Source organism: Dermochelys coriacea, chromosome 19 (assembly GCF_009764565.3).
Source record: "Dermochelys coriacea isolate rDerCor1 chromosome 19, rDerCor1.pri.v4, whole genome shotgun sequence".
Classification (NCBI taxonomy): domain Eukaryota; kingdom Metazoa; phylum Chordata; order Testudines; family Dermochelyidae; genus Dermochelys; species Dermochelys coriacea.
Window position 1 is genome coordinate 6,858,567 of NC_050086.2, and position 15,781 is coordinate 6,874,347.

At 53.1% G+C, this 15,781-nt stretch overlaps 1 protein-coding gene across 1 annotated transcript; it reads right to left on the bottom strand.

The window, feature by feature from the left end:
• On the bottom strand, positions 1–13,868 carry TXLNA (taxilin alpha). Its single transcript, XM_038377838.2, is given in 17 exon segments — positions 1–2,390; positions 2,392–2,461; positions 2,464–2,553; positions 2,556–2,595; positions 3,142–3,237; positions 3,871–3,984; positions 4,558–4,632; positions 4,984–5,006; positions 5,009–5,102; positions 5,714–5,908; positions 6,800–6,970; positions 8,709–8,755; positions 8,758–8,799; positions 10,413–10,751; positions 11,733–11,836; positions 11,838–11,981; positions 13,635–13,868. Coding segments are annotated over 16 exon segments (1,755 nt in total). The 5' UTR covers positions 11,948–11,981; positions 13,635–13,868; the 3' UTR covers positions 1–2,245.
• Positions 13,869–15,781: the final 1,913 nt, after the last annotated feature.

Below are 15,781 nucleotides of genomic sequence, written 5' to 3' on the forward strand. Positions count from 1 at the left end.
TAATTTATGTGCATTTCTATTGGATATGAAGATACATACAACAGATCCCAGACACAGGTTATCTGTACCGTCGCAAAAAGAGTTTGTGGATTTCTAAACAGCAGGAGCCGAGGAAAGTCCGGATACAGGCTGCAGCCCTTCACCTTAACTAACCTTCCAAAACGAGACGTGGTCCCATCAGGTCATAAATACATTCTCTTGCTCAGTAAGTCCCAGTTTGCATTGAGAGGCAGAGAGAGACTTCCCTGAGCTGACAGTAGTGATACTTCAGGCAACGGGGCCAGAAGACAAAACCAAAGCCAAGCTCCATTGAATACATTCCACTGACTTTAAGGAGAGACCCAGGCTAATCAGCAGGCTAAGACCTCCTGCTCTGTGATGACCAGAAAGATTCCAGCTTGTTAGGTCCTGTCTCCACTAGAGACTTAATTCATTAACCAGAAAAGTCGTACTGGTTCAATACCATTTGAACTTCAAGTGGAGACAGGATGAGTGTACAGTAGCATCTTCTGCTGGCTGATCCCAAAAACAGCACTGTGGATGGTTTACAAGGGCCCTGTGCAGCTGTCTAGAGATAAGCTGCTAAGCAGTGTTGCCAGAAGAGAAACAGTGGGAAGAAAAATTAAAGTTCCCCACCAAACCGCTCCAGTCTAAGAAAGATAAAAGAGTGGAGAGTGACTGAAATTTACCTGGGCTGATCATTTGGTTTTTAAGCAAAGGAAGATGGTACTGAAAATAAAGTATATTGTGAACTAAAGTTTTAGTGAGGCCTGCTTCAAAACTAGCAGAGACTGGGGAGATTTACATGAGTGGAGGTTTAGAGAAATGGTTATCTGAGGGCCAATCCCAGAAATCCTTGCTCAGGCACGCTCCCAACCGAAGTCAGTGCCATAAGGTCAGTGCCTTTTGCCATAAGGACTGGTTAAAGCAGCAGATTCCCATCTCATGGGACTGACAGGATGGAGAAATGATGCGCTGCTCTCACACTCTGCTGAAGGGAGTTTGCATGCATCCATTTTTCTCAGCAATCTTTCCCCGCAGAGCAGCTGTCAGCCAGGAAGACGTCAGATGGGTATGTTACTGGGGGGGATGTGGATACTGTGTGTGAATGTGTGCTACTAGATAGAATCAAAAGGACCTGCCAGAACACTGGAGCAGCAGCATGTCACAGCAGTAACTAGTCCATTGTGGACATGGCTCCCTTCTCAGGTGAATCGTAGCAGCTTGCGCAGTGCCCAACTATTCAGCCAAGGACAAAGCTGAGGTTTTGTCTTTGGAACCACTGCTTTGTAAACACCTACCGTGGGCAGCACAGAGGCCCTCCACAGGGAAAGGGATCTAGACAATAACCTGAGGACCTCCTCACCCCATCACGGTATTCATGTGCAAAACAATAGGAAGTAGACTTTGGATTAACTCTTTAATACACTTGTGCATGTTGCGTATAGCGTAGAGGCAACTGTGAATTATAAGGCTATTGAGACATCAGCAGGTTCTGGAATATCAAAGGCCCAGAGGGACGGCTGCTAGGGGGCTTTCTGATGTGTCCAAGACCCCGCCTGTTTCTCCATTTCCTTTTGCTCCCATACAATACATGGACTGTATGACAAAGAAAACAGCCTCTACCCTCCTTCTTCTAAGGGAAAGAGAAAGTGCTAACCAGGAAAAAATAAGCCAGCACACTCCAGCAGCCTGCCTCAGCAGGTCGGTTTTAAAGCAGGAAGGAGAAAAAGGAGCATCCAAGGCTGGGAAATGCTTCAAATTCTCCCCATTTCACTCTCTGCTTTAAAGTCACGTTGAAAGCAGGATGGCTGCAGACTGCACTCGTGACATTTCCAGTTGTTTGGATGCTATGAGCTGGCGGGAGGGACTGGAGACAGTTCACCCATCTGGCCCCCTGGGCTGCACTAGCTTTTAAAGGGCATCACAGCCCACCACTAATAAGGTCTTTTAGCAAAGGGCCAATCAGTTGAAAATCCATGTATTAGATATCCACGCCACGCAGGAAGTGGGTCAATCTAGTTATATATATCCATATATAAAGTGTATGTTGCCCTGCACATCGTTTTATTTTATATATATATATATATATATATATATATATATATATATATATATAAAAAAAAAAAAATCTCCAAAAGCCTAAACTGGAAATCTCAAAGCCCCCTCTTGGGACTAAGGAAAGGACATTAGATCAGTCTGTGGAACCATTCATGTTACCATCCCTTCCCCTGTCTCCACCTGCTTAGTCAGCACAGCGAGACCATTCCTCAGTCCCAGCCTGACCCAAAGCTCCTATGCTCAGTTCTCCCGGGTTCTCCGCAGGTTCTGTGCAGTGCATTGGCTTTGCTGAGCGAAGGCAATCCTCCCTGGGCACTGCTGTGCTACAGCGCCCCTAGTGCTGGCTCACCAGAGCTGTCTTGAGATGGGTCCTTTAGTGGTTCCAGCGTGTCTGCTTCAGCTGGGGCGTGTGGGCACACAGGTCCTGCACCTTCTTGTTCAGGTCATTGCGCTCAGTCTGAAGGGCTCGGCAAAGCTTCTCCAGGCGCTGGATTTCACCTGAAGCCCTTCCAGCTCCTTATCCCGAAGAGTTTTCTGCAAAAAGCAACGGTCCCTAAGCAGTGAAGGTGAGGAATTTAGAGTCTTACAGCTAATACGGAAATCTAGGATCTGAGGCCGGGAAGAGAGGCAAAGGGAAACTCCTGGAAGAACAGGCCAAGTTCACAGGCAAACATATCAGCAGTCAGCAAAGGACCCAACATTCATATGCTGTCACCACCCTCTTCAATCTACCTGTTCCCTTGGGGGGCAGGGAGTGACTGTCCATCCCGCTAGCACCTTCCTTTCAAACATCATCATTAACCCTTGCTTCCCCACCACTAGTTTGGTGAGTCTCGTTCCCCTGTGCCTTATTTGCCCATCTGTACACTGAGGCGAAGGGACTTGCCCAAGATCACACACATCAGAGGCAAAGCCAGGAACCAGACTCTTGGTACTTACTCCCAGTTGCCTATTCTAACCACTAGATCGCTCTCTGACGCATTCGCCATTGGCTATTTGCCAGTCTCAGTGTACCCAATAAAATGCAGAGCTGAACCAGATGCCTGACAAGGTGCCGCATGGTACCAAGGACGGGCTTACCTCCTCGGCCATCTCCAGCAGAGCCTTGTTGCTGCTCTCCCACCGAGACCGATACACAGTGGTCTCTTTCTCCAGCTTCTTGATCTTTTTTGTCATCTACAGAAACACAGCAATAAAAGGAAAAGAGAAACAGTGATACAGAGCGTCGCGGACAGTGTCTACAGCACTCTCGAGGAGGCCTGGACATTCCCAGAGCAAGGGGTCAGATGCCAGCCAGCCCAGGAAAGTGCAGCGGCCCTTCCGCCTTGCCTCATCTCACCCACTGGAGTCAGTTTCACTGAGAGAGAATATTGACCAGGCCTCCCCAAGCCTCTGATACCCACCACCCACTGACCAGGGCACAACAAACCTAAACAAGAGCTGGGACTAAAGCCACCCCCACGCCCAGCTCTAAACTCCCCTAACCTTTGGGAAGGCTCACATGCAGGCTCTGCCTATCATGGCTAACCCTCGACCAACCTCTCCCACCCCACCCCAAACCAACTCCACCTACCCCATTGCACAGGAAAGCTCCTTCTGCTAATGATTGCTGAATCCAACTGGTTTACTTCCCAGGAGTACATAGCTCCTGGAAGATTTCTGAGGATGGTGAAAGCTGACCTCCACGTAATCAAGGAGTTGCCGCTTTACCAGCTTGGAAACCCAGTGGGGATGGTGGCAGAGAGTGGCTCTAACACACCAGAGGGACCATGCCAGCTCTCTGGCCAATAGGGGTGGCAGCCACAGTACCTTTTCCATCTCCTGTTTGAATGTAGTGAACACCTCACTGCTTTTGGAAAGCGTGTTCTGAAACTCCTCAAACTTCTCTGTGTAGAGGCCAGCTAGGGAGAGAGGGAATTACAGCTCAGCGCTGAGTACCTTGACATTGCACAGCAAGCATCTTGTTCCAGCCTCCCTTCCCCATTCCTCCCCAGTTCAGCATCCAGCATGGGAGAGGCTAGATTTCTGTGAAGAACTGGGCTGACTCTTAGGATTCAAGCCCTTGTGGTTCTGTAGAGCTCAGGGCTCCATGGTGTAACTCGCAGCACCAAGCTGCTATGCTCAGTCCTGGACTAGACAGAGGGGAACAATCCTCCCATCTTGCTTAGGCCCAGTCCTGCAAGGTGGTGCATGCCCTCAACTTCCACTGACTTCAGCATCTCGCAGGATCAGGCTTTCTGTCCTGTGTGAAAGAACAACCTTCCCCAGCACTGAGAAAGATGCTGGTAACCCTGGGGCCTTTTCCTTCCTCCAAGGAAGCAGAGAGGTTAAAGGGCATAGGGAGGTCCCACCCTGCATTGTAACTCCTGCGCTGTACCAGGAGCCACACCGAGCACAGACCACCCCCTTCCTCCCCCAGGGAAACTGGTTTCCTTCCACCTCTTTGTAGATGAAGGGAACCATAAGATCCAGACAGCCTGGGCTGTGCTACATCACCTGCTGCTTGAGATGGGTCTCCTGCTGCTTCATCAGCTCACACATTCTCTGAGACTCCACGGCTTCTTTCAGCAGCTACAGGAGACGAGGAGATGGGAATGCAGTTAGCTAACTGGACTCCAGGGAAGAGCTCAAGTCCATCCTAGTTCGGGAAGGGCCAGCTGGGTCAGAATCAGACCCCCCCTGCAAGGCAGGGGCTTGGCACTGATCCAATAGCGAAGCACAGCCAGTGCTGAAGAACAGACCAGGGCTTCTATTGCTGGGGACGGCCACTGCAGAAGATACTGGACTGGGACAGCCTGATCTGGCTGGGCAATTCCTTACCTCCCAACAGGCCAGCTGCTCTTAGGAAAGCATTAGCAGGGAGGCGAGAGCTAAAAGGTTCAACAGGATTCGCTAAGATAATTGCAAAAGCTGGAGACTTACAAAGTCCTTCTCCCGCTGGTGTCCTCCTCTGCCTCCTTCAGCATCTCCTGGGCCTGCTGGAGCTTGGCATCCACCAGCTGCTGCTGCAAGTCCTTGTGTTTGAACACCTTATCAATATGCTGCCAAGGGAAATACAGGGGCTGTTACTAACATGGTCACCTAGGCTCTGCTCCCCACATGGTGCATCAGCGATCCCGCAGGAGCAGAGGGGCATATGACCCAGGAGACACGTCCACAGGCCACCCAGTAGCCCTGTGCGTTCTATGTGGGGCATGCTCACTAGTTCATAGTACCTGGGTTACCGAAGGAGGGACCTCAGTGGTTTCAGTTCCAATAACCCACGTGACTGCACGGGAGAGGCAGCAGTCCGGTGCTTAGAGCACAAGGCTCGTGGGTTCTAATCCTCTCTCTGCCACTGGCTCGCTTCACCTCTCTATGTCTCAGTTTCCCATTTGTAAAATGGTGATAAGGAGTATCAGGCAGGTCTGGGGTGAATAGCTCTGTGCGGCCAACAGCACTGCAATTCAGTGTTATCATGACATAAATTAATGTCATCCCAGTCTCCAGGAATCCACATCACCTTGGGGTGCAGGTCGGGGGTGTATGTGAAGGACAGAGGAGGAAACATCCCCCTCCCAACCAGCCCAGGCCCAAGGATTCCACCTGCTCTGCAGAGCCCCCACCCTATCCCTCCTAGGCCCCAGGATTTCTCCTCCGATGGGTGCCCCACCTCCTCCCGCAGCTCATACTGCTCAATGAGTTTTTTCAGCCTCTCTGCCAGCTCCATGTTCTCCTGGCGCAGCTTGGAGTTCCGCTCGTTGTGCTGCTCCATCTGCAGCTGGATGTCATTCAGCGTCACCTGGAAATGGGATGTCACTTCCTTCCGCTTCTCCTCCTCCTCCCGTGCACGCTGGACACCTTCCTCCTATGGGAGGAGAGGAAAAGGAACAGAGGGACCCAGGTCAATCCCCCGTGTAATGCACAGGGAACATCTGGACCAGTTGACCCACAGAGCAACTTACCCAGATCACCCTGCCCTCCAGGGCACAGGTGCTATTGTTTAGGCCAAAGAGGAAAGAGGTTTGAGTGGCTCCTGCCCTGCACTCTCCCGTCCCCAGCCCATCTTGGTGCCCTTCCCCCCCGCCATCTCCAACTATCCATCCACCTGAGACAAAAGGCAGGCGAGATGGACAAGTCAGATCTGCCCGTTTCAGCTGTCCTGTCCTCCGCTGGGTAGGTTTGGCGACGGGGAAGAGATGGGCAGTATCATGGAGTGAAATCTAACACAGGGCTATACAGAAAGTGGGCTGGCCTCAGACCGTCTCACATAGACCAGACTGACCTCCCATGTGGGGTATGGCTGAACGCCAGACACTGCTTTCTACCCAGGGGTTCCCAGCTACGAAAACTCAAGAGTGCAACTGGTACTCCAGGCTCCCAGCTTCCCACCTTACCAAAGAGCCTCTGTGCTGGAGGCCAGGGAACTGCCATTGCACACCTCCTTCATCTAGGATGCTCCAGCCCATCACAAAGCACTAGTTGCTTTAAACTGTCTGACAGTCTCACTAGACATGCCAAATCCCCAGTCTTCACTGTCTATGCAAGCAAAGAAGCAGTGCAAGATTAGCACACTAATGAATGGCAGGCAGTAGGCAATGGCTAGTACAGCCAAGCCCTTACTCTGGTACATGGGAACAATTACCCTAACAGGTTGGCAACCACTGATCTGGGGAAGAAGAGAGAAAGCAGTTCTATTCTGTTGGTGCCTTTCTCTCAGGTTCAGAGCCCCCAAGGTGGGAAGCGAGGAGGCTCTTGCCTTGAGGGTGCGGTTGTGTCTCTGGAGCTCACGGCACAAGCTCTCCAGCTTGCTGCGGGCCAGGATGGCCTTGCTATGTTCACTCCTCAGATGGTCCTTCTCCTGTACTAGCTGTGTCTGCTTCTTCTGAAGGATTTTCATCTGCTTCTGGGAGTTCCTGTGCTCTTCCAGCTGGAGGGAGGGAGAAGCAGAGAGGGAAAGATGCAGCAAAGCAGACTCCAGCTACACCCCAGGGAGAGGGTTCTGGATTCAGGGGGAGAATGTTCTAGCCCCAAAGAGAATAACGATAGCATCCCAGTGCAAACAGCCACTGCAGTAATGAGGCCTGGAGAAATCCATGGCTTATACAGGCCCCCATTCCAGCAAGGGCTCTCACTGGGCACAGCACCTTTCCTGCAGTCAGGGGTTGGCTCTAGCATTAAATACTGTCCTTGGGTTAGATGCAAGTGGTGGGTGGAGTGCAGTGTTCTCTCAATGGCTGGGCACCTCTATCCCTGGACTCATCACTCTAGAGGAACCACTTTGGGCAGCATTTGCTATTCTGGATTCTGATGGAACTTATTTCTGTGAGGAAGGCTCTGAGTCAGGCCGTTCCCTGTACAGCTAATCTATATCCATGTGCTTCTTTCAGGTATTACAATAGCTGTTATATTGTGGAGAGGAGTGATGTCTAGTGGTTGGTGCAAGGGAAATTGGGAGTCAGGACTCCTGGATCCCATTTGTGGCTGTGTCAGTGATACTGGGGCAGTGATTTCCCTCTTTGTGCATCAGTTTCCACACCTGTAAAATGGTGATGAGGCTACCCGCCTGGTAGAGGGATTGTGAGGTTTCTTGCAATGCAAGGTGCTGTAGACATGCTAAGTATTAATAAATCCTCACAAACTCCGTGAGAGATGGGTCGGTAACATTATCCCTTGCTCTAGATTCACAGATTCCAAGGCCAGAAGGGACCATTGTGATCATCTAGTCTGATCTCCTTTATGGCACAGGCCATAAAACTTCCCCCAAATAATTCCTAGAGCAGATCTTTTAGAAGAATATCCAATCTTGTTTTAAAAATTGTCAGTGATGTAGAATTTACTCCGACCCTTGGTAAATTGTTCCAGTTCTAGAGTTGGGGAAGCTGAAGTACAGAGAGAAGAAGGGTCTTGCCCAAGGCCACACAGCGAGTCAGTATCAGAGCTGGGAGTAAAATTCAGGAGCTCTTAGCCCCCAAACTCCATCCACTAGACAGTACTGCCTTTCTGAATAGTCAGTCTCCCCTTTGGCACGTACTTCCCTTGAGCCTCCTTATCTCTGTCCCAAGCACTATGTTTCCTGGGCTGTGTACTGTTTTGTCCTCTCTCAGTGCAGTGTGTTGGGAAAATGGGACCTGCCAGCAGATATAACAGCACAAGGGTGACACTGAATACCGGGCCGGATCCATCTCAGGAGCGCACCACAGCTGGTTCGTTGCACTTGAGCTCTTTGGCTTGTTTTGCTCTCTCTGTGCAGAGTACGGTCCAAGTTAGCAGGCCCGAAAGAAAGACGGTCTTTAAAATGGCCAGATATAGTACTCCTGACATCGACAGCAAGGTGGAGCTTGGAAATTCACCCCACAATACCAATCTGCCCAAGGCACTTCTATACTCGCTTATACTTCTGCTATGCAGAGATGGCTAAATGGTCACTAGAAAACAGGCTGAGGCTAACAAACTCTCTCCACCTGGGGCCTAGCTGCATTTTTTAACCCAGGTGTCCAGAGAGCCTAGGAAGCCATGTTTCTCGTGAAATAACTGCAGCGTATGCATGGGCTATCCCCCTCAACCTGGGGACATGTCTGTCTCCTGTGTCGCCAAACAATCTCGATCCCTCGGTAGTGAGAGACGTCTCCCGCCCTAGAGCCTGAAGTGTAGTGCTAGGAACTGACCAGCTCAGCATATTTCTTGCACAGTGCCGCCAGCTTCTCCTCTGGGTGCTCAGTGTGTTCAGCGTCTGCATCAGCAAAGTGATCTCCTTGCCTGGAATGCAAGACAGAAAGCAGAAACAGCTCTTTCACCCAGAGCTCTGGGTCACAAGGCAAAGGGGAAACACCCAGGTGGAAACCAGAAGCTGCTACATCTCTGCTCCAAATACACCCAAAACCACAGCTAGGAACCCTGATGCACTTCTCAGATTCTCCACATGAATTTGAGCCATCAGCGTAATTTAATTTGGGGCAGTTTCCTTGGGAGGATGGACTCCAGAGACCTAGGTTCAATTCCGTGCTCCGTCACTGACTTCTTGTGCGACCTTGGGAAAGTTACTTAGGTCCAGGTCCTCAGAAGGTATTTAGGCACCAGAAAGATTTCAATGAGAGTTAGGTGCCTAAATAGAGATCTTCCCAGGCCTAATTTTTAAGCCTGACTCAGACCCAATCCCACCTGACATAAACCCAAGTTGTTTCCCAACCTGACCCCAACTTCCCCACCCCCAAACCTGCAACAACACCACTGCCTTCTCCTGCAGGGGGGTTGGATCTGCTCCTCAGGCCCATGGGATCAGTGTGGAAGCAGCTGCAAGTGCCTGGGTGCACTGGGCCTTCTCAGTGCAACCAGTTTGCAGCTCACACGGTGCAGTGAAGTGGTGGTGCTCAGTACGAGCTGGGCATGCAGCCATCCAAGTGCTGACCCCCGGGCGGGAGAAGCGCCGACCAGAGCCTGTCTGGTTGTTTTCCCACCTGACCCAGACCCGACACCTGTAGTCAAATCCCACAGGTTTTCGGGTCAGGCTGCAGGGCTTTATAGCTAAATACCTTTGAAGATCTGAGCCGCAGTCTTAGTTCCCCATCTGCACACAGGTACCATGAGAATAAGCACATTAAATCAATGAGATGCTCAGATATTACAGTAGTGGGGGGGTCCTATCAATACTAATATAGATGGCTGGATAAGCAACTTGACCTAGGCTGCACAGACAGCATGTGGCTCAGCAGGGAATAGAACTTGGGAGTCTTGGACTCGCACATCCAGGTTTAACCACTAAACCACCCCAACCCCCGGTAAATGCAGCAGCAGAAAGAAGTTTAGTGCATAGTTGTGTGTGCAATTTCATGCCTAATTTGTAAATGCAATGATAATAAACGTAGATGCAAATTAGACAGGCAATTGCACATTCGTTTTGCACGCTTACCCTATTTGGAAATCCTCTGTTGCTAGCTTATGCAGATCAAACAGGGCAATTTACTTTCTCATCCAAATGCAGGAATAACTGATGGTCTCTGTAAGATCTCACCTGCATCCTTTTCTTTTATCGAGAGCGTGGGGGGGGAAGACAGTTCTTAGAAGCCGTGCACTCAGCCCGGCCTGAAGCGCAAAGCTGTACATGCCCTGCCCAAAGCTGTGTGCACCCGGAATTCAGAGACTCCGTCAGTGCTTAGGGTTGGTCTGTGCCTGAGAAGCACAGGGCATATTTCTTCACATCCCTATGGCACACGGAGCCATATCGTTTTTCAACATCGCTGTGCAGTACATGGCTAGGATACTTATTTCACTGGCTTTAGCAGAGGGCAGTTAAATCACTATGAAAATGGAAGGCCCCAGGAGGAAAATTCCCCACCCCAGACTGGCCACAGATCAAGGCTAGGAACCCCTACCGAGACCCTTGGCTTTCTTTTTCTCCTGGGCCCGTTTCTGATCACGCTCCCCACACTCGTCGTTGGCTCGGAACTCTTCAGTCCCCTTGGAGCCCTCCTTCTCTCCATTCATCTCAGGGCAGCCTGGCTCCTGCTCGCCGTTCCTGGGGGATTCACTCCGGCACTTGTCTGCTTCGTCTGGCTCCACGGGCTCGCTCTGCCCACCATCATCTCCTGGACCTTCCTGGCTGGCATCCACACAGTACGTGTTCAAGATGTCCTCCAGCTGCCTGCTCAGCTCTTCAGAGACATCACACATGGCAGGCTGAGAGGATTTTGTCTCCTCCTCCGCACGAGAAGCTATGGGAGATAGGTGAGGACAAACGCATGACACTTTCTCTAACAATTTCTATCCTGCTAGCTCCTCTCTGCTGTAGCCCTGTGTAATAACCAGAGAGCAGTGAAAAGGCTTCCTACCAGGGCCAGCACTTTCAGCAACATACATTCTCCGGGGGTACTGCATCTCTAACTAGCTGCTCTGACAATGGAGCTGCAATTCTTCCTGAGTTCCCTTCCAATCTAGGGAGCAAGACCAGGCTCCCAACATCTGTCAGTGGCAAAACTCCCACTACGTTTATTGGGAGCAGGCTCAACGTGCATTTTCCTTCATAAGAACAGCCTACTAATATCCATCCCTGGAGTGAAGTATATGGTTTAGAACCTTTCTCCTTATGCACCACCCTGACAGCTGAGGTCAGTAAGGTCCTCCTGCTGAGAATCCCGATTTGATCTCTTGAAGATTGACAGCAGTTGATGAAGTCATCGCAGCCACTGGGCATTCACAAGACCCCAAATTTACTGGTCATCAGTGTGGATGGCAGGGTTCATTTCAACCAACTACTTACTTGACTAGAGAGCTTTCCCAGCTGGAGGGTTATTTTTGTTATTTCTATAACACCAATAAGAGAGCAAATGCATAGGCTCATAGGTGATGGTGGTGAGGGGGCAGCTAATAATAATGCCCAGTAAAGCAGGTCTGTGATTTTTTGACTCTGAAGTCCTAGAGGTCAGAGCAATAGGTGAACAGTAAATAATTCAATACAGCCAGCTCAGAACCAGTGGTGGATGCATCTTCATCCCTTTGTATCCACCATCCCTACACGGTTACTACTTTGGGACTGCACGTATACAGACATTACACACACCTGATATGAAACCCAGGACTCTGCTTCTAAAGCCACAGGCTTCCTGCATGTGGGTGAATGGAAATTTGTTACAACAGCCACCCCAGAGAGAAAGCCACAGCCAGACTTGGCCACTCAGTTCAAAATGGAAACACACCCTCATTCTTATCCTGCTCCTCACTGGTCAGGCTCTCAGCATTGCCATCAGCAGAAGGCTCAGAGGTGCATGTCCTGGACTGGCTTGGGGAGTCCCCAGCTTCAGGGGGCTGCAGCCTCGGCCAAGTCTCCTTCCTCTAGCACCAGATTGCTGTTCATTTTGGGAGGACTAGCAGGCAGCAGAGCAGCTTTGTTCTCCCCACCTTGGTTCTTCATCAAGGCTTTTCTCCCCACTCAGTCTCAATAAACCCTGGTGAAAGAGAGATGTCACCTGAGTTTAGCTGTAAGAAATGAGGATTCATGGGATTTTAGCAGAAATCACCACCCTGCAACAGACCGACTGCAAGGTGAAATCAACAGGGATCGACACATTCAGAACTGGGAGAACAAGGTTCTTCACTGACCCTCCCCATCCACTGCTAGTTGTGAGACTCATATGCTGCCTCTCACTCAACAGCAGCTTTGTTAACCCCATTCTGCTATTGGAAAGCGCACGCATCCTTTCTCCCATATCTCCAAGCTATCCCGCTTGCCATAAAGGGTTCCATGCCTGGATAACTGTTCCTCTAAACCCCTGGAGTAAATGGTTCTCTCACTTTCGTATTCTGCAGACCACAGCCTTCGGATGGACCCAAGTTCCCACCCCTCACTTCATGCTTTCTCTCAGAACATTTCATTCCACAAGCCACCAGGAAATGAGTTCCATGGATCACAGCATTAGCCTATAGGGGCCCATGCAGGCTGACATGAGAACCTCTCTCTCTAGGATTGAATGCATTGCCTTTACTAAGCACATAGGCCCTCCTAGCTCAGGAGCAATGGACAGAGGCCAAAATCTTGAATCAGGATTCTCCAGGCAGAAGAGGGTCCAGTGTCTATTAAAACAACAGGCACATTTGGCTGGAGGGAAAATATGCAATTTCCAGGAAGAGCATCCGAAGAGTGAGCTGTAGCTCACGAAAGCTTATGCTCAAATAAATCTGTTAGTCTCTAAGGTGCCACAAGTACTCCTTTTCTTTTTGTGAATACAGACTAATATGGCTGCTACTCTGAAACCTGTCAAGAAGAGCTGGTGGTCAGCAACAAAGAGATCTATCAACAGCTCCATGAAACACAACAGACAGACACAGGCCAAATTCCACCTTCTGTCCATTTCCATGCCCCTCCAGGGGTACACTCTCTCTCTCACCCTCAATCTCTCATTCACCATGCAGATGACAGGAAAAGCAATTGCTGCAGCAACTCTGCAGTCTCCCATTTCAGAGACACTTATAATTATGACGCACAGGCAGCTTATCTGTCCCAGGACAATTCGGATCCCACATTTGACGAGAGAAAAGCATTGTCCCAAATTTGGGCATAGTTCCCCACGGGTAAGTCTATGCCTCTTCTCAGAGGGCAACGCAGGGCACAACCCCACGTGAGGCCAGGGGAGGAAGTTAAAAAGTAACGGGGACAGGCAAGCACGGCATCTATTCATGCACAGGCCCCAAGATGGGCCCATCTCTCACATGCAGGCCTAGCAGCACTGGGTTTCCCACACTGCACACAGCCCCTTTGTCACGAATGCTCCCTCTCCCTGTGGCATCCCACGCTCTGCACGCATCACTACATTACCCAATGTGCCCCACCCAGCTCTAGAGCCCACAGGCTCCACTGCCTCAGCATCCCCTGCCAGCGCCCTATGCCAGCCCCCCCTGCACTGTGCCCCCCAAGCTGCCCTAGATACCCCGTGATTCCCCACACTGCCCTCGCCTGGCCCGCAACGCCCACAGCAGCCAGCCCAGCCCCAATTCACTCACACACCTCCCCCAGCTCCCCCCCCCCGCACCAGCCCTCCCTCTGCCCCCCAAGGCTGCAGGCAGGGACGTCACCCCACCCTGCAATGACATCACCGACGTACCACGTGACGTCACCGCCGAGTAGCTTGACGTGAGCGCCCTACCCTCAGCCAATCAGTAGCGGCCGCCGGCCGCACCCCGGCAGATTGGAGAGCCCCCTACATACGGGTCCCCACGGCGCTCGGCGGCCCCTCTTCCCCGCGGCGGAGCTCTGGGACGGGGCAAGCGCTTGCAGCCTCCAGCCCGGGCCCCTGAGCGGGTACAGAGAGCGCATGCGTCGTCACCCGCCGGGCTCGCCAGCCAATCCGCGAGCGGGGCGGCGCGGGGCCTGCCGGGAAATACTGCTAAGCGGCGGCATTCGAGGCGGGCAGCCGGTGCGACTACATCTCCCGGCGTGCCTCGCGCCAGGGGGCGCTAGTACATCTCCCGGCGTGCCTCGCGCCAGGAAGGGCATGGGAGGAGGAGCCCCTTCCTCGTGCCCTAAATGGCGGGGGGAGAGAACTGTGAGGAGAGGGGGCAGGGAGACACTAGCGGGGGGAAGCTGTGAGGAGAGGGCGCAGGGAGACACTAGCGGGGGGGGAAGCCGTGAGGAGGGGGCAGGGAGACACTATCTGGGGAGAAGCTGTGAGGAGAGGGGGCAGGGAGACACTCGCGGGGGGAAGCTGTGAGGAGAGGGCGCAGGGAGACACTAGCGGGGGGGGAAGCTGTGAGGAGAGGGGGCAGGGAGACACTAGCCCGAGGGGGGAAGCCGTGAGGAGAGGGGGCAGGGAGACACTAGCCCGAGGGGGGGAAGCCGTGAGGAGAGGGGGCAGGGAGACACTAGCGGGGGGGGGAAGCTGTGAGGAGAGGGGGCAGGGAGACACTAGCGGGGGGGGAAGCTGTGAGGAGAGGGCGCAGGGAGACACAATCGGGGGGGGAAGCCGTGAGGAGAGGGGCAGGGAGACACTATCTGGGGGAGAAGCTGTGAGGAGAGAGGGCAGGGAGACACTAGCGGGGGGGGAAGCCGTGAGGAAGGGCGCAGGGAGACACTATCTGGGGGAGAAGCTGTGAGGAGAGGGGCAGGGAGACACTAGCGGGGGGGGGAAGCTGTGAGGAGAGGGGCAGGGAGACACTAGCCCGAGGGGGGGAAGCCGTGAGGAGAGGGGGCAGGGAGACACTAGCGGGGGGGGAAGCTGTGAGGAGAGGGGGCAGGGAGACACTATCTGGGGGAGAAGCTGTGAGGAAGGGAGCAGGGAGACACTAGCGGGGGGGGGAAGCTGTGAGGAGAGGGGCAGGGAGACACTAGCGGGGGGGGAAGCTGTGAGGAGAGGAGCAGGGAGACACTAGCGGGGGGGGGGGAAGCCGTGAGGAGAGGGAGCAGGGAGACACTAGCGGGGGGGGAAGCCGTGAGGAGAGGGAGCAGGGAGACACTAGCGGGGGGGGAAGCTGTGAGGAGAGGGGGCAGGGAGACACTATCTGGGGAGAAGCTGTGAGGAAGGGCGCAGGGAGACACTAGCGGGGGGGGAAGCTGTGAGGAGAGGGGGCAGGGAGACACTAGCGGGGGGGGCTGTGAGGAGAAGGGCAGGGAGACACTATCTGGGGGAGAAGCTGTGAGGAGGGGGCAGGGAGACACTAGCGGGGGGGGGAAGCTGTGAGGAGAGGGAGCAGGGAGACACTATCTGGGGGAGAAGCTGTGAGGAGAGGGCGCAGGGAGACACTAGCGGGGGGGAAGCTGTGAGGAGAGGGCGCAGGGAGACACTAGCGGGGGGGGAAGCTGTGAGGAAGGGGGCAGGGAGACACTAGCGGGGGGGGAAGCTGTGAGGAGAGGGCGCAGGGAGACACTAGCGGGGGGGGAAGCCGTGAGGAGAGGGCGCAGGAGACACTATCTGGGGAGAAGCTGTGAGGAGAGGGCGCAGGGAGACACTAGCGGGGGGGGAAGCTGTGAGAGAGGGCAGGGAGACACTAGCGGGGGGAAGCTGTGAGGAGAGGGCGCAGGGAGACACTAGCGGGGGGGGGAAGCCGTGAGGAGAGGGCGCAGGGAGACACTAGCGGGGGGGGGAAGCCGTGAGGAGAGGGGGCAGGGAGACACTATCTGGGGGAGAAGCTGTGAGGAGAGGGGGCAGGGAGACACTAGCGGGGGGGGAAGCTGTGAGGAGAGGGGGCAGGGAGACACTATCTGGGGGAGAAGCTGTGAGGAGAGGGAGCAGGGAGACACTAGCGGGGGGGGAAG